General features: G+C 44.7%; 1 protein-coding gene across 4 annotated transcripts in view; it reads left to right on the top strand.

Annotated features, from left to right (window-relative positions):
- The window catches only part of LOC6543284 (cell adhesion molecule 2), a 31,035-nt gene that overhangs the window by 5,855 nt on the left and 5,965 nt on the right, over window positions 1–19,215 (top strand). For 2 of the 4 annotated variants that reach the window (XM_026978605.1, XM_026978607.1), the window contains exons 2-10: window positions 453–544; window positions 691–1,253; window positions 7,213–7,287; window positions 10,858–10,955; window positions 12,034–12,179; window positions 12,334–12,395; window positions 15,664–15,822; window positions 16,725–16,853; window positions 17,677–17,811. In XM_026978605.1, the coding sequence (XP_026834406.1) occupies window positions 941–1,253; window positions 7,213–7,287; window positions 10,858–10,955; window positions 12,034–12,179; window positions 12,334–12,395; window positions 15,664–15,822; window positions 16,725–16,853; window positions 17,677–17,811 (1,117 nt within the window). In that variant the 5' untranslated portion in view covers window positions 453–544; window positions 691–940. The remainder of the gene's footprint in view (window positions 1–452; window positions 545–690; window positions 1,254–7,212; window positions 7,288–10,857; window positions 10,956–12,033; window positions 12,180–12,333; window positions 12,396–15,663; window positions 15,823–16,724; window positions 16,854–17,676; window positions 17,812–19,215) is intronic. The other 2 variants (XM_026978606.1, XM_026978608.1) reach the window with 1 other exon arrangement.

Below are 19,215 nucleotides of genomic sequence, written 5' to 3'. Positions count from 1 at the left end.
TTAATTTTGCTATTACCATAATGGCAATGGGAAAAAATGAGTAATATAAAACTTGCGTAACATATTACATTAGAAAAATATAAATGCGAGATTGTTATTATTGCAATGAAAAAGAAATCAGTTCAGAGGAATGTCAGAAAGTCCATCTCACTGCATTGACAAATCTGAAAATGTTGAAATTTTATAAATTATATACATGTTATTTATGTAATTATGTAACTATATATACAACTTATTAACAATAAGCAAAAATAGTCCAAACTGCAAATTTTGAAAGGGTATACAACGCCCAATTAAATTCGTGCATTCCGAATTTTGGTTTTGTTTTTACTTATTCATTAAAATTTGCAATATTCATGAATTAAATGCCTTGTAAAGAAATTATTTTTTAACTTTTAACTGCCATTTTGCGAGCTTTTTAACCCTTTACACCATTCGTACGCTGTTCACAGCTCTGCCCATCTCGGTTTGCCTAACATATAATCCTGCATATTTTATGAGGAGAATATCCATGGACACCAGCCGAGTTTAAGGGACTGAGTGGGTGCGTTAATAATGAAATTATATTTAATAATAAAATGAAAACCATTACTGCAGCGCACCGACCATAATACATGCATTAAAAAATTAAAAGCATGCCAATCATTTCTGATACATAGTTTACATTGTTTTTCTTGCTTCCCCTTTCAGTGGCATACATCCGGAGGGATTCGAGCGTTGCAACAAGGTCTGCAGTAATGCATTGGAAATGCTCTCCAGTTTCTCGGCCCAGAGCTGAGCAACACGGTGGCCATAAATATTTGACAATCGCGGAGAATCGAAAGTGAAGCAACTATTCTTGCGCCAGCTGCCAAGAGCCGCCGCAATCAGGAGGCAAACAATTGTGAGAAGGACGAAAAGGACTAGCAAGCGAAACGAGACGGGCGCTAGCAAATAAAAAATGAAAATTAAAATATTTCCGCTGACAGCGGATGCAGCGACAATTGCCGCGGGTCGCCGGAACAGACGGGCGGCGGGGAAGCTGCAGCGGAAGCGAGAAATGCCGGAAGTATCCTCCCGGCTAATTGTTGCCACTGCCACCGCCGCCGTCGCCGTCGCCTCGATTATCTGCCTCTCATTCTCGCTGCCCGGCTGTGGCGCCCAGGAGAGCGACGACGAGGGGGAGCTGCACCACCTGGACCAGCTGCACCACCAGCACCAGGACTTCATCATCGGCGAGTCCGAGGAGCACGATCACATCGCCCACCATCTGGGTAAGATACCTCACGTACTTATAGTTAGTTATACCTCATACACTTTAAGATGGAAACACACATTTGTAAAGATTAAGCTTTATTTCAAAGTATCTTTCTATCGTTTTTTGCTTGTCTTGTATAAACTATCTGTTATGGTACGAAACTGTGCTCCTGTTACTTAAAACTAAAATGATTTAATAGCTCTCAACCTTCTGCTTGTTGCTTCAGGCATTCAACTGTTCAATTATCCTTTGTAATTTGTTTGCATAGGTAGATTTCCCTTTTGGCCAGCCAACTGAATTGGCGTATTCCTAAACGTTTTTCCCTTTTTTTTTGATTTAGCGGCAGAGTGCCGGTCACAATGTCAACTCTGACGCCCTTGCCAAGTGGTAACAAAAAGTTTTGAGGGGCTTAGACTCGGCACCCTCGCCAAAGCTATCTGGATGTTATTTCAAGTGAATTATGGAACTGGCATCTGGCTGGGCCCAAAAAACAGCTTGGCTCATTGAGCACATATTGGGCTACTGAAGAGCAACGCTGCGGGCTGCGGGGTGCGGGGTGCGGAGTTCCAGGAGCACGTGCTTGGTTAGCTCTAGTGGCTGTTTAAGTTGTCATTGTCCGCCCAGAGTCCACAGCATAATTAAGGGCACACATGGCGTATGCGTATTCTGGCTTACTCCTGACCCGCCACGCGCCCTGGCCACCCCCACCCCCGGCCACTGCCCCCAGGCTCACAACACACACACACACACACACTTACACACAAGTGACCACTTAAGTTTTCTTTGTCTATGGCCTGTGGGCAGCAAGTCGAGTCCTGCGCCTCCACATCCCATTCCTGGCTTCCTTCGCTCCGCCAGGGCGGCTCAACAAGTGGACAAACGTTGACATTGCACACAATGTTCAACCTCTGAAAATATATTCTCTTCCGCCGCAAATGTGTGTGTGCTTGCGATTGTGGCCGTGTCTACTTATGACAAAAAGTGATTGACATTGTGATTGATGGCACTTTGGGTCGTCAGTTTCTGGGTTTATGACTTGACATGATGACCAACTATTCACAGTGTGACCCAAGAATTTTACGAAAGGATGGGACTGCCTCCACTGTTGGGGATTTACATGCGGGCTTAAAAGTGGGTTATAATTTGAAACTGTTTTTGTGAAGGAATGTGGCGAGTCCATATGATCTTCATTGTATTCCATAGTGTGGAATAACATGCAAGATATTTGCTCAAATTCCTTATTCATTTAAAACCAACTTGGCCCGAAGTGTGCTGATTAATTTAGGAATTCATCTTTAATTAACCCAAAAAGAGATAACGCAAAGCAATTGAATCAGGACCTTAAATCAATTTGCTGCTCGCTTTTATCCACTTAAAGGCACTAGCATTTACTGCAGTGAGCACCAGCTATGACGACTCGGCCTGTGACAATGAACTCCAATTAGGTTTGCAGCTCGGGGCCAAGCTGCGCTTTAGTCAAATTTAATTTTCGTATGGTTTCCCAAATCGCTTACCCCAGCCGTTTTCACCATTTCCATTTGACGTTTTCACCCGTTACGTTAGTGGGGCATATTCTAGTTCTTGGCAGTCTGGCTACAAATGGGGATCATCAATATGAATTTCTGTAACAAACACTGCGTTTAAAATACACAGTGAAAAATAGCTTGCTTCTAAGTAGAAAGTTTGCTCTGGAATAACTTCGTTGCTGGATGTGAGGTATCATGCAGTCGAGACACTCCGCGTTCTATGCAGCAATTGCCGCCGATGTGCCAGCGATTGTTTGACAATTTTTCAACAATTCCCATGGACTGCAGAAATTTTCCGCCCCCGCGCGCTGTGTCTTCTATGTCAATTCCCCTTTATTCGCACCCATTTTCCGGTTGTCTATGCCCATGTGTGTGCTTGTGTTGGTGCTCGTTTTTGTGCGTGTTGACTTTTTTCACACGCTTTCGCCTGCACCTAAAAGTATGCACGGCTTTTTTCACGCTGGCTTGCTGCAAGTCCTGGCAGTCAAGCGTATGAGCTGCCGAGTGGAGCGGTAATCAAAAGAGGATGGCGGTGGGCGTTTGGGCTGTGACTGAACAATCACGGTGGCTGTTGGCCTTTGAGGCTCTGTTGTCGTTTATTTGCCTTAGTTCTTGTAATTTGTGTTTTATGTTGGCCCGCTGTTGTTTTTCTTTCCGTTTGCTGTTGCGCTTTTGCGCTGCTGCCTCCAGGCGAGTACCTGTTAAAGCTTCTATTTTTGTGTACGCCGCCCGTTTGAAGATGCCCTTTCCCCCACCTGATCGCCTGCAAGTGCTCAGTCAAATTAAATTTACTGATTGTTGATTTTGAACATCAAAAATGCCGCTCAGCTCAATTAGCCCCAAAGTTTCCCAAGTCGAATACACAAACCGAAATTGAGAGTGAATACAGAGGGAATTAGTTTTCGGACTGCTAATTTGAAAGACTTCGCCGTTCTCGGAACTTCAGCGCTTTGTGGGCCAAGGAAATTGCAAGAAACTTGCAGCAGCGAAAGATCAGACTACTGGCTCACGTCCGGAAAGTGATGTGCTGCCAAAGTTGGCTTAGAAACTTGGCCAGCGAGAGATTGATGACCGGAATGGCCGTGAAGGTGTTGCGCTCGGATAAGGCGCATCTGGATCCGAGAGCTCTCCTCCCGCTGAGCCGTGTAAATGCGGCTAATTGGCATCATTAGCCGGGCCAAGCAAACACTGGCAAACACTGGGGAATCATAGACAAATTTGTGCAAATTTCGGCCAGTTGTTGACACCGCCGAAAATGATAATCCGCCGCTTGTCTGGCAGGCCAATAAATCATCTGGCCCGCCGGGCAGACACTGAAAGCGAATTGGCTTAAGTGCGTTAGCCAAATCAACAGCGGCTGTCTCCGGCAGCAGGTGCTCGTCTTCCCAGGCCCTTTCATCCTCCATCCCCATCCCCATTCATCATTCAGCATTCACAATCCGGCGCAAATAGCAGATAGGCGGCGTACAGAGATTGCCCAGAATACGGAGAGGGCCTAGAGCTGTCCGCGGATGTTCGAGCCTCGTTCGCGTTTTTGTTGCATAATAATTGGGGCTCTGGCAATATATATGTATGTATTTTCATTTGTTTGCCCTTGTTTTTTTAGTTCTGTTTTGGCTACGCCTTCGCCGTGTTTTGTGCTGTTCCTGCTTCCCGCAACTGCGTGTTCCTCTTCCGGTTCCGCTCAGTATCTGCCACGTTGTCTGCCAGCGACAATGTTCGGATGGCAAATTTAAGGCATATTTCTTGGCGCTGGGCCGCGGAAAAATGGCATAATAAATAAATCTACTTTGAATTAGCGCCATTTACTTTACATTTATTCTCTGCCGCCGTGCAATTTATAGCACTCAACGCACTCTTCCCTTGCCCTCCTCCCCTTCCCATTTTTTTTCCTTCCTTTAAGATATTTTTGCGTTTGTTGTTTCTGTCGTTTCAATTTGGCGGCGCGTGCTTTTTGGCTAATGAAGTTTTGAGGTTAGACAGCAGGAAAATGAGAGCAGCCTGGAGGTGTGCAGCTAAGTGGACATGAAAAGCGGCGCGCTTTAACTTACATTTAGGTAATATTCATATATTAAACGTAGACTTAAATCGGGGGAGAAATCCCCATTCGTTCTATTTTAACGCATTTATTCGCTGAGTTGAAAAAAATCTTTATGTGCGCTGGTTTCAGTGTAATATCTCATATTAAAGTGTATTAAAGAGATTAATAGCGATTCATATCAAGCTGTATGGATATGCGGACTAGAATAAATATAAATTTTGGCGTTCATTTGGGAAGCCACAAAAAGTGGTCACGATTAAATGTTGTTATTAAAAAATCATTCATTAACTACAACAACCCATGGCATGCTCATTTTAAAAGTATATATATTTATTATTTGATGTAGCCTGTTTTTTGCGAAATGGCTTATTTAATGAGCAGTTGACGATTTTTGTAAATTAATTCTCCTCTGGAAAATAACTCGTCATGGTAAAAACTTTCTGCCATTTAAGACAAGCTTGGGAAAATGTTTGAAACGGCTATCAAATATTGCACCTTAGTTAATTAAAAAAGTCTGTGTATGTGTGCTGAGTTCAACAATCCAAATAGTTTCTCTGCTCCAAGGTTTCCCTAAAAATGGCAGACAATATTTCTCTTTGAACCACGAATCCTTATCAAAGATTCAGCTGTTCTATTGCTTCTGACTCGAAATTGCCACAGAGTTGCTGGCATCCCAATCCCCAACAGCCGCGACTCCTCCGTCCGCCATCATTAGGTCGCGCTGGGAATCTTTCACGGTCACGTCGTATTGCCTGCAAATCACGTCATACCGGGCACAAGAAGAGCAACAAAGCCGGACCAGAATTGGGAACTTTTTGGGCAACTTTCGGAACACTTTCTTTCCGGTTTTTCCCCGTGCTGTCTGAAGCGCAGGCACGTAGCAGTTCCTGAAAACATTTGTTGCCCACTCGATGCGTTTTCCATGTCTGCACGTGGAGTAAAAGCCACAAGGAGCGGCAAATTCACTGCCAGGCTCCAGAGAAATGGGAAGTGGCGGGCGCCTGCAAGTATGCAACACAAAATATTACAAACAGCAGCCAGATCCAGTGGCATACAAAACTTGCTCGCCAGCAGTTGATTCTTGCCTCCTGCCCCTCCTCCGCCAACAGTTTCCCAACAATTTGCCGAGCATACGAACGAGAAATCGAATTTATTGCATACTATTGTGCGTTTGCGGCAACCACAAAATGTATTTGCATTGCCAGCCAGCTGCGACAGATGTGGGAAAAGTCGGAAAGGCCGGAAGAGCCGGAGCAGGCGTCTCCTGCCCAGTTAGCATGTGCTCTACGTTTATTAAAATGCAAACGGCTTCGACTCGTAGATGTAGTCGCAACACGAAAATTAATTGAAAACCCAGTGCCATTCCTCCGGTCTCCGGTTCAAGCGGCACTGCCTTGGCATTCAACTCGCTCTCAGTCCCCCACCCACATCCACATCCACATCCACATTCCCATTCAGAGCCAGAGCCAGAGCCACATCCACATCCACGGCGAATGGGAATCCATTTGCGCTATTGACTCGTCTGTCTGCACGCAAGGAGACACGCGTTCAAGGTCTCACCGGTTATAGATGACATTATTTTATGGCGCAGCCGGAGTGGCCGGAAAATGCGATACAATAGTATGTGTGCCAAGGTGCCGGGCGTGGAGTGGAAATGAAAATGAAAATGAGAATGGAAATCAATAACGAAATAGTCGTCACCTTGGGAAAATATAAATTTCATACGCCGAAATAACTCGTTTCTGCAAAGGCGAAAGAGCTCTTTAATAGATTTTGCCTGCAGTGTGCACGTTTATTTTTGTGCATTTTTGAAATTATAAATTTCATTTTGGCTTCGTAGTTTGTAAATATATTGGCTTGTTAATTAACTTATCCGATTTGTATTTGCACACATTTTCCGAGGGCTGCCATTCTAAGCGCGTGCTCATAAACGTAAATCTATTTACCCATTTGCTGGCATTTGCTAAATATTTTATGGCGCGTGCCGAAAATGCATTTTACCTGTTACCGGCGGGAATTGGAAACCCTCAACCCAATCGATTTGTGCTGCTGCACAAAAGTCAAATTGCAACTTCATTTTGTGGCTGTGGAAATTACCAGCTGAGCGCCAGCAAAGAAAGGCGTTGAAAAAGCGACCTTAAAATATTGGAAAAGTTCACGAAACGAGAAGTTTCCTGCCTTGGTATTCTGGGCGTGTTGGGTGCGGTTTTGGGGTTTTTAGCTGGCCAATTTGGTAGGTGCGGGGGTATCTGTTTATATTCCTTACACACTTCCCACCGCAAATTGAATTTGCACTAAGGATAACCAAGCCAATATTAACTACCTCTCTAAATGTACATTCCGTCTCTCGTTTCATTGCTCTTTCCCACTTTTCCTGCCATGCCGGCACTCGGAATGAAATCTCGCAGCGGAAATGCAAAATAAGGATGAGCTACTGGAGGACATACGCGAGGATTCGGTCGTCAATGCGATTCCCGAGAAAGGTAAGTCAGCTGCAATGCCAGCTCATCCGCCCATTGCCAATTCACACGCCTTGGATTCCCATGTACATGGCTGGCGAGGGGGGCAGGGGTTTGCAGCAGGATTTTATGTCCTGCGACGAGGCACAGGCACATTGGCTTATAATGCACGCTTTAAGGATACGATAGTGCACTTAAGTGCCTTATTGGATGAGAGGACTGGCATTGAGCATTTTCCGGACTGTTGCTGCCTAATGATTTCAAGGTTGAAACACATCACCCAATCAGAGGCTGGGTCAAATGGACTTAATTCGGTGCAAGTGAACTATTATAAATTAATTTGTGCTGTGCTTGGTTTATTGAAAGCCATTATTAATGCATCTGAGGACTTGCAAATTTAGCATTAGCCAATTAAGCCGGGTATTGATTTCAGTTTCGATACAGTTATTGTGTACGACTAGCAAGCTAGCTTTTGGTTATAATTTATTCCATATTTGTTCTGTCATTTAGTTTTAAAAGGAAATACGGTTTTCCGACACATTTCCCCTTAACGAAAAGATATTCGGCGGACAAAAGGATTAGGATGGCTTGCACATACAATCTGCATGCGTTATATAAAATAAAAAATAATTGGTGAAGCCATAATCTGCGAAAACATAACAAAATGATCTTTCCTAAGACCTGCTGATTGATTTTCTTATTACGATACTAAGAACCATTAATTGTCAGCCCATCCACCTGAGTTTGCAGCCGTGTCCTTTTTATGTCTCCTAAACTTATCCCCAGTGTCGTCACGTGCTCATTCCTTGTCTGACTCCAGCATGCCCCGCCCGCTGCCTTACCCTAAAACGGCGCCATTAAGTCAGTTGCTTTTCCCCGCGCTTTTCCGCTTTCCCGCTTTCCCCGCTCTAGTGTCTCTGAATACGAGTTGCTTGGCTCTCGTAGCAGTCTTTCTCTCGCTTTTAAATTTTATTTATTGTAAATTGTATTTGAAACGTGCTGAGGTTCCGTTTTCTCAGCAGCGAGACGGCGGACAAATGTCAAGCTTGCCCTTGGCATGGATATGGTGTGTATGCAGGATATGGGATATGGGCTATGGGATATGGGCTATGGGATATGGGAGAAAGTGAGGCAGCCTGCATGCGAGTGTGTGGGTGTATCTCGAACACATCTCGTGCGGGTGTGCTAGTGTGTCGTGCAAGTTAATAGAGTTGTTTAGCATTTAAATAGCGCCATTTACTTGTTGTTGCCTGTTCTGCCTCTGGATGTTGCCGTTGCGCTTATTAAGTTGAAATGCCAGTCAAGTCGACTTGACTTAATAAAGTTGGTTTAAAGCAGCGGAAGGAAAGTGGGAAATTGCGCCTAGTGAGCTTGAGAAAGTGCTCCATTAGGCACTGGCAACTAAGTGAGAGTAATTTATAATATCAAGCGAGGAAACTGAAATTCGACTTGCATATGAAGCCCAATGCTTTCCATGTTGTACCCAGCCAGCTGAAGGCTGGAATCCCTTAAGCTGAGTTTTTATTCAGCACACTAAGCCTCCAAAGAACATGCCCTAAACGGCGACTTACAATTTCTCTTCATACACCATAAACATTATGCTAAGCACTCAGAGCCTTGGATCCGAGGGTTCCTCTGGAATTTATCCACTTCAGATACAAAGCAAATGCCCATTAAATCCTAATTTCATATGCCCATAAATCCACTAAACAATCACACTTTCAATCCCGAAGACGAAGCGCAAAATATGTAACAAATTTCCACATATTCACACACCACCGCCTCCAAGAAAGCAGGCCATAAAAGCCCCCACACACGCAGGCATATCCTTGCTGCCTGGATGTATCAATAAGCGGAGGCAAATCAAATGAGTTGGCAAAAGGCGGCAAACGATGACAAAACAGTTTGGACAAGGACCTTCTGCTTCGCCTCCGACGAATTAAAGCCTGTGCTATCGAGCTTATTAGTGGTATCCTCCACTTCGGGCTCGCTTTCATTATTATTATCAAGTGAGGTGCACAGCAGATACTAGATGAATGCTTAGAAAAGCTCTTCACATGAAATCCGCGTTGGATAAATGGTATTTCGGTTTCTATTTCAGTAGAGGCAATTGCGCTCCTTCTTGTTTATTCTAATAACTATTTAAAAGCATTACTGTCTTAGTACTTTGTAAACAAAGTGCTTCGTGTTGAATTTATTTCGTTCAATTTAAAGGCTTATATCTGTTACACTTTCATAAATGATACCCTATGGAATATATGATCTGTGAATCGATGGTCGGAAAATTAAGAAACATCGGGCAATAGAGCTACATGTGCATGTGAGTAATTTCCGAAATAATTTTCCATGAAATGAAAGTCCGCGATCAGCACGTTGCCAACCGGCAACAACCCGAGGGCAATGAGGGTATCGTTGACAACTCGAAACGTGATGCTTGGGAAGAGATTAGGCGACAATAACGACAGGATGGGGACTCGCAAAAGGACGTTCGCCCGATGTTGCGCCTTTTGCTGCCGCAATTGAGATTTACGGCCGCATCAATAAACATCAAAAAATTCGCCCCGCCACTTTCTTGGCCATCACCCTTGCTTATCGCCTTGTTTACGCATTTTAAGTACAAGATTGTTATGTGTTGATTTGCCTTAACCGATGCGTGCCCCGCATATGAGAAAAAGCCTCCGTCTGGCAGGGTTTTCCCCGTTTTCCCCGTTTTCCTTGTTTTTATTCCATTTTATTATTTTATTCCATGGCGTATGCGAAGCGCAAACTTCGCCGAGCCTTCTGAGCATGTCAGCGACAAACAAGAACAAACACAAACAAAAAGCGGCGGCGTGAGGCGGCTAAGTTTTAAGTCCTGCCCCGCCCCAATTTTCCCCATCCAAGCAGCAAACCACAAATCTGTTGCATACTTGCGGGCGCGCCTTTAAAGTCAACGCGCTTTTCCAACGCTTCGCTGAGCATTCTGTTGCGAAGTGGGTGTGAGTGGGTGTCTGTGTGTTTGTCTCTGTGTCTGTGTGGGTGTGGGTGTGTTGGTGCGCTGGGACTTTGATTGACTGGTTGAGAACTGGCTGACAGGCCAGTCGAGTCCATGATTGTTGCCGTTGACGTGGGTTATGCTAAACACAGCGGAATGACCGCCAGCCTACTGATATCTGATCCAAGCCAGGTTGCCTAAATGAAATGAAATTAAATTAATGCGTAATATATTCATTTACATTAAATCACTTAGGCAGGTAAATGAGGGGAAAGTGGGTCTTGAAAATACCATAACCTTCCCTCATGGGGATCCCTTTTGAATTCTTCGTAACCATAATGCGCAGAGTTGGCAGTCGAATTGACTTAGAATAAAGGCTCTTAACTTAAGCATAACACACACAAGTTAAGCTCCCCTATTCTAAGACAAGTGGGACCAAAACGTTATTGATTGATCACTAACGCAAGGATGTAACCAACTAGAAGATGCTCTTTCGTCCATTCGGAACAAAGGTATATACAGATGTTTCGATCATCCAATACAGGAAACAACCTGATATGTACCTTGTTTTAGATTAGACTAAGAACAAGCAGCACTGATGCCCACATCCTCTCTTCCAGATCTTCCCAAGTTCGGAGAACTCCTGCAGAACGTGACGGTGCCCGTCAGTCGGGAGGCGGTACTCCAGTGCGTGGTCGACAATTTGCAGACCTATAAGGTGAGTGTTTAGTCCAAAAAAGGTACTGTGTTAATCAAAAATTGTGCTGCTTGGTCCAAAACTACTCATGTGTTATTTAGTATCATTTATTGTGGCATTAAGAGGACATTTTGGTCACCATTCTCACATAATCGGCTGAAACGTGGCCTAGTGGGGGTCCTAGTTTTTTGCCCTTGCGTGCCGTGCTTTTACGTTGAGTTGACCCTTTTGTTGGGCACGTTCCGGAGCCCATGGGCGTTACTTTGATTTCGTGACACACTGAAAGGTAAACAAACCGAAACGAAATAGCAAGGGTATTTTCCCATTTTGTTTGTCCGTTTTGATTATATCTGGCCAGGTTATTGGAGCCCTTGTAGTGTATTGTGTGGCCCAACGATGTTATCGTTGTCACTGTTGCGTGGGGGCAAACAAATTGAAAGATAGTTAAACTGCAGTCCGAATAGTGTGGAAGACAACAATTTTTCTACCTTATAGCTTGAGTGCCCCAAGGAGGTACTGGGATTCGAGCCGAGTCGAGTTCTTTTGATCGCCAGGAAACGAAGCCGAATGTGGCACAACCTCAGTAACCGGTGATCAATGGTAACTCGACCCATGAATCAGGTTTCCATCAGTTGAATAGGATTGATGCCACGTTTAAAGTGTCCCAGACCGTATAGCAATCAAAGCCCAAAGCTATGCAATCTGGAATACTCTGAATCTGGCACAAAAAACGCGGGCGGTGCGTTGCTCCTTGCAGTTTCTTTGAGCTATATTTCATAATACCCCCGATGACAAAGGCGCCGCAAGGAAAGCTCTTTGTCAACCCGAGTACTAAGAATATAGAACAAAGTTAAAATCAATTTAACTCGAGGCCCCATTTGCACTGGTCGCATTATCCAAAACGCTTTCCACCTCCTTGACGACACTTTTCCACATTTCCCGCCCGTGGGACTGGGAGTAATAAATGAGCTCTGGCCACGCCACTGGGGCATTAGTATTGGGACGAGGAAATCGCTGAACGATTTAGTTTTACAACTCAAATGTACCCAAATATAAAGGGCTTCTCTACTCATTTTTTGTGCATTTCTTGTTCTCCTAGATTGCGTGGCTACGTGTCGATACACAGACCATTTTAACGATACAAAATCACGTCATAACCAAAAATCATCGCATGAGCATAACTCACGCCGAGAAACGTGCCTGGATTTTGCGTATACGTGATGTGAAGGAGTCCGATAAAGGCTGGTAATGTATCCCCCTGCCCAGTTGCATACTTGCCACTAGGGGCTCCTTGAAATACACCCATACATTGCCTTGAAAATGGCAACATAATTGCAATGCTCCGCTGCCATCTGCAGATATCCATCAAATACCCAAATCTCATGCGCATCGCTTGCAGGTACATGTGCCAAATAAACACGGATCCCATGAAGAGCCAAGTCGGCTATCTGGACGTTGTCGGTGAGTATTCCACACCAAAGGTTGCGTAAGGTCCAGGTCCCCACTCCCGTTTTGGCTAACCAAATGGAGCAAATAGAGCTCGTCAATCAAAGTTGATGCATGTATATTCATTTATACATGTGTAGTTGAGTCTGAGGGGAGCTCAGATGAATTGTAATTTGCCTTGAGTGGCTGAACTCGAGCGAGCACAAAGTTGCTGTTGATAGTTTTTCGAATTGCACTAATTGCTCGGCCAAGTGGCAATTGAATGCGAAAAGTGGGTTGGGAAAGCGCAGTTGTGCAACTCCAACTATCGGGCCCTCGATTGAGTCTAATTGCGAAAAGCAGAAGCTGTTATTCGACTTAAGCCATGCTCCGTGGCGGAAAAGTTTTCACTTAACCAACACATTAGTTCGGCCCGCAAACTGTGAGGAGCGCGAGGGGTAATGAAACAATTTACATGCTACGTGCACCTGTCCCATTTACATCCGCATCCACATCCACATCTATGTCCAGGTCGTCCATGTCCTGGCGTTAATTATTCAGACGGCGTAGACGTTGGAGCGGCACCGAAAAACCTCAGAGCCTCAAACCTTGGCGGAGGATTCGCCCCGTAGGCGAATTTAAAATGAATATGCCGCCCCTTTTGCGGAGCTGGGGCTTTGTGTCCACCCGTCCCGCTTCCGGTGGCCTCGCTCCATCCGCATAAGTAACCACTCTGGTTGATTGTGTTTTCATTGATGTTGAAATTCATTAAGGACCCACTCCTTCTGCCCGATACACTGAGCGCCACGCCGCCATGGAAACAATTCACACACAGCCGCACTAAGTCCGTAAGCAAAATGGCAAGCCGCTTTAAATCAGCGCTGGTTTTCCAGCTGCCACTGACAAAGTGCTCGATATTATGGAGTTTCCCGACTGCCCACCCACTACCACCCACAACTCAGCCAACGCGATGGCAACCAACTATTATTGTTGTCAGCGGCGGTTGTAGTTTTCCACACCGCGAATAAGCAAATAAACGGCGGCGTGAAAGCGATCGGAACTCAAATCCAGTCGCTGGGATTTGGTAAGGGAAAGCTCAATGAGCGTGTTTGACAAAAAGGTTGGGAGTACGGATAATAGGCGAATTAGTGGTGACCTCATCTAGGATAACGAACAGGTACTGACTCAACCAAGCACTTAAAGCCCAAATCGTTATGTCAGCCATACTATCAAGGAATATTAAATTGCTTGTATGCTAATAGGCGGAAATAATGTATGGCATTATGGTTGTAGAGGAAATGTGTCATTCCGGTTAACGCCTATTTAGTTGACAACAGCGAACGGGTTAGAAATAAATTAAGCCAGAGCAATACATTAAATTTATCCATATGGGAAAAGGGGCTCAACGATTGGAGGCAGGTCAAATACAAGTAAACGTTATTCATTTTCTTATAGTGTAGTTTAGGTACTGCTGATACACAGGACATTTCCCTAAGCTTGGGAAACCATATTTTATTCCTCAATTTTCGTGTATAGCACAAATTTTTTATCTTCGCCCTTGGGCTAAAATATTTCTTTTGGCAAAATCACACTAATAAAATTGGCCCATTATTTACACATGAAAACATGGTCAACTAGAGCTGGCCACCAACTAAATGAACCCTCTTTCGCAAAAATCTAGCCGAAATGAATATTGGATAAAGAGGCGAAGACCACCAAAATAAGGTCAAAAAATAAGTTTTATACAAATATCAGTATTTTTGCACTTTATTTTGGCTCTGAACTTTTTGAGCTTGTTTTTCCCTGTTTGCCGGATAGTTTGTTGTTTTAAGCGATGATTGTTGTGGGGATCAGTGGGAAAGCCAGCCATTGAATAATTTATATAGACCTCACTGCTGTTTTGGCCATAGTTAAACGAGCTTAGTCGAAAAGGTGCACTTGGGCCGCAGAAATGGACGAGCTGATTTCAATAGAGCTTAAAATATGATGAATCGATGAAATGGCTGATGTTTTCGGCTGCGATTGCGGTCCTTTTTCTGAGGCTACCACAAACGTATAAAACCGATTTATTTATTTTCCAATTGCATATTAAAGCGTATTAGTTCGTAAAGTTTTCAATTGCCTAAGCTCTTATCGATAATCCTAAAATCAGTCAGGCTCATATCTGCCATTTGCCGTCAGCGCAAACCAATTGAAATTAATTTCTGTAACGTCAATTTAATCACACATCATTTCACCTGATTTCATAACTGATTTCATATCAACGCTGCCGTGCACAATAACAGCGGCGAAGAAAAGAAATTGCCAGCCACGCCCACTCAGGCCAGCCGCCCACACGGCAGCTTTTTGTGACACGAGTCGGGCTATTAAAGGAAAAGTCAACACTGGAAAAAGCAGCTGGAACTGGAGCTGGAGCGAAGCCTACATTCAATTTGTAGGACATGACGTATACGGATGTGTGTGGGCCGGGGCGAAAAGTCAAAGTACATTTTGTAAAACATGCACATCATTGTTGGCATGAAGACTTTGAAGTCACATTGTGTGTGAGTCATAAGTTGGCTTTTGGGCGGCTTTCCAGTAAAATTGAAACGTGCGACGACGTTGCAAATCAAATTCAATAAAAGGGAAAGCCAAGTGCGTTAATAGAGCCAATCATGCCGGAACCTAATTCTATTTTGGGAAAATGCTCAAGGTAGAATAACTAGATTGTTGCGTACATGCGTGTCGCCTTTGCGAATATTAAATATAAAACATTTGAAACAGCATGGTTCCATTAATTTTCCGCCACTCAGTTAAGTCCTCTAATTGTGTCCGCTTTTTTGGCAAGTGCAGAGTAGTCGGGCATACAATTATAATTAATGGAAGTGCACCGCAAAAGGTGCACAGCGACATAAAGCCCTCCAGTATTCCATGGCAGGGAACTGCAAAGTGTTCAGCTATCTTTTGGATTGCCTAGCGCAAAACTGAAATAAAATATTTTACTTAATTACAGCAAATCTTTGTTTTATCTCGAGACAGCAGCAGCACAGCAATGGCTTTCATTTGAACTCAAAGGTTGCCAAGACAATAAACCTAATTTAAGAGCCAGCCTCTTGAATAACCGGATGACAATGTTCTTACTACGTTTCTCTCTTTCACGCCACCAACTTCAACTTCAACATCAACCGCAAACAAACTGGCAATGCATCCGAACCCCCGCCGCAATTCACTCGGCCCACACTGCGTATGAATAATACGCCGCCTGCAAACTTTGTATCTCCGCATACGTGGGCGCACGTGCTCCGGCCACCACAATCCACAACAGTGCCCCCCGACATACTGGACTATCCGACCAGCACCGATATGGTAATACGTGAGGGCTCCAACGTAACCCTCAAGTGCGCCGCCACGGGATCGCCAACTCCGACGATAACCTGGCGACGCGAAGGTGGCGAACTGATACCGCTGCCAAATGGCGCCGAGGGTGAGTTGCATGTTTCCGCAGCATTAAGTTTCATTACAAAACATTTTAAAGTTACTTTCCTCTGTGCGGTAATTAACTCGAGTGTGTGTGTGCTGCTGAAGCTGCTCGAAGCAGTAACAAATCGGAGCGGCATAATTTACTTTATTGAGGTTGCTGCACGTAAAGCGGTTTGATTGCTTGCCACTTGAGTGAAATTTGGCTTGCCCTTAATAGCCGCTACATGCAGATTAATATAGGATCGAATTTGATTCGACCAGGCGATACTGTGCTCAGCCAAATTTCAAATTTATTGCCAAATTTCAAGGACTTGTTTGCCACAAGAAGCATGCAATGAGCAAAAAACGCAGGGGTGAATCTGGCAAACATGTCGACTCCGTGCAATTTGAATTTTCCATCTTTGCCTGGAATTGTCAGAAGGATTTCACTTCAGATGAGTTCCGTCGGAGTGAATGCGATTCACTGCAGGAAAAACTTGAACATTCTTTTACTTGAAATTTAGACGAAATGGAAAATAGGTTTCTGGCTTTAATTTTTGAATACGAATCGTATTGCATACCTGGCAAATTTTTAGATTATTATTATTAGGAAAGTAAGTCAGGCACCTTTGCACTCGACACAATTTTCTTGTAGTGCTGGTGGGATTTTCCCAGTTGCATAAGCAATGAGAACGCGATGATTAGCTGCCAGACTCCGTGTGTGTGTGCCCGAATATGCAGATTATCCTCGAGCTAAGGAGCACTCCCTTGGGAGTGAGTGTGAAACTAGATGACGCAGACATTCCGGCTGATAAGCAATATGGCATAGAAAAGTGATTGCCGCCATGCAGTAGAAATGCCAATGATATTAAACGCTTCCACTGCGCTATATATGTATCTAAATATCTTTGTGCGTTTCATCCGCAGCCGTCGCCTACAACGGATCCTTCCTGACCATCGCCAAAGTGAACCGCCTGAACATGGGCGCCTATCTCTGCATCGCCTCCAATGGCATCCCGCCAACAGTCAGCAAGCGCGTGATGCTCATTGTGCACTGTGAGTATTTGGGGCGGGGCGGCCCATCAATTTTAGCATATTTAAATATTTATAGTTCTGCGCCAGGCTCTGGCACCGCATCCTGCGTCCTGCGTCCTGCTCGTTGGCGGGCTGCAGGGTGCAGGATGCAGGCTCCTCCAGACGAGACCGCAGCGGAAAACACCAGACACAGTCACAGACTACCACACACACACACACAGAGTCCCACTCGAAATCTTGCCATGCTAAATATGCCCTGCATTTTAATTTTCCCCGGGAGGCGGGCGGTGGCTGGAAAATGCTGTATACTTTTAGGTGCCAGCATAAAGCAAATAATTAAGTGTGTGCTCAGCACCCCGCGCCCCGCGCCCCGCGCTCGCAGCTAGTTAGCATTTTCAGGGCACTTTGCCCGGCTCCTTGGCGCTAATTAAATAAAAATTAAAATTGCTCAACAATTTGTTAGGTAAGTTCACGGCACACATATTTAAGCCGGACCATTCGCTCCGTAGAAATCATCTCCGGTTAGTCAACCACAATTCGGTTCGGTTCGGTTCGTTTCCGCTTATATTGCAAAGCAATTTTTTGTGGCTTTGCTATAAAATTAAAAAGCAATTAGTTGGAAACAATAAATGGCAACCGCAGCGAGCAGCCAAACGGGAGCATAAAGCACTAGAAAACAATAACGATAACGAACGGAATTTCTCTATAAATGGGAATTCTTTGTTCCATCGCCCATGCAACGCCCTGGAATCGCTCAAACATTCCACACCTGACGCAACACCCCGGCCCACATATTTTCCATCACATCAGCACTTCCCCCTCTGATGGCTCTGCTGCCTTTCAGTTCCGCCCATGATTTGGATACAAAATCAATTAGTCGGCGCTGCCCTTACCCAGAACATCACCCTGGAATGCCAGTCGGAGGCGTATCCCAAGTCCATCAACTATTGGATGAAGAACGACACGATTATTGTGCCAGGTGAGTCAAGCCAATGGCGGGGTCCTTGGGATTTGGTGCTTCTGGTAAGCAATAAGCTGTGTAAAAGTATGCAACAATTTATTTTAAATCAGAACTAGGTCGTTTTCAACAGTGTGTTGGTAGCGAATCACTCAGATAATGCTACTTTCGAGCTTAATTGCATTGGTTAGTGCAGCCAAATCTAAGTGCACTTCTTGAAGAAGCCGTACATCTTTAGTATGAGCACATTAGTAGGATAGCCCGTGCACCAAAGGTATCTCATTTCCAGTTCAGTTTCAATAGTTTGCAGTTTAATGCCCAACCTCTTGTCTAGTACGTGCAATTTAATTTTCTAAGGGCCTTCAACGATGGATGAGGCCCTCCCTTCATTTAACCTCTTCAGCTCGCCCACTCATCTTCACTGGGAAATGAACTGAGTGCGATGACAAAAAACGCTATGGACTCCAAGTAAAAAGCGCTGGAAAAAATATACATCCAGACGAACACTCGAATCCGCGGTCGCCGAATAACTGCGGCGGTGGACCCACCACGTTCCACTTAACCCCCGACTGCCCAGGAAACTGGACTGGACAGGAAAAGGCATCGTCATCGGCATGGAGGCCGGCGGAAAAAGTCACAGACATGCAGACGGAACGCTTTCCTTTTTTTCATCTGCAGTTATTTTCAAGTTGTTTTTGCCAGCGCAGAAAATGGGAAAAAGTGATTGAAAATGACCTCAAGTCAGATGCAGTTGCCGGGTACTGTCCCACCGCCGTTGGATTTTAATGGAGTTTTGTGTTTTAGTTTGCAGATAGTCAGAGGATCCATAACCGCAAGAGCGAGCGCTTTAAGAGCCATCTTATTATGCGGTTAAAATGCCCCAGCTCAGCCGAACAAGTCAGCAACCAATATCCCGTGCCCGAAACCCAATTATTTCTAATCAAGAGTCGGCCCGAAATCCACATCTCTACGTCACAATGCTCAGAATGGTATTTGCTGAAGTAATCAGTCGCCTAACCGGCATGCATAACAATTACCGAACCTGTAGAAATGTAATGCTCGGCTTAGTGCTACTAAATCTAACCGACATCAAACGTAAATCAAAACCTGCATGACAAACAAAAACGGGGCAGGCAACAATGCCGAGCACCGACTTGTTTTTGTATAAATTAAAACGAGCCATTTGACAGGGGCAGCAGGTCCTAAAAGCCATCGAGGATGGCAGGATGGCAGGACCAACTTGGGTCTCGCCCAGTTGGACTCATTTGAGCCGAGCTAAGCCGCCCTGAGTTGAGCTGGGCGAATGCAAAGTTCTTTCTTGCTAAGTTAAATTACTTTGACAAGAGGCTGTGGAGGCGGGCAGAGCCAGGAGTTCAGTTCGGTTCAGTTCAGTTCAGTTCAGCTTGCTTCGGAAAGGGGTCAAAG

The sequence above is a fragment of the Drosophila erecta genome, unplaced genomic scaffold (assembly GCF_003286155.1).
Source record: "Drosophila erecta strain 14021-0224.00,06,07 unplaced genomic scaffold, DereRS2 tig00000055-arrow-pilon, whole genome shotgun sequence".
Taxonomy (NCBI): domain Eukaryota; kingdom Metazoa; phylum Arthropoda; class Insecta; order Diptera; family Drosophilidae; genus Drosophila; species Drosophila erecta.
This window is presented reverse-complemented; position numbering and strand designations above follow the sequence as displayed.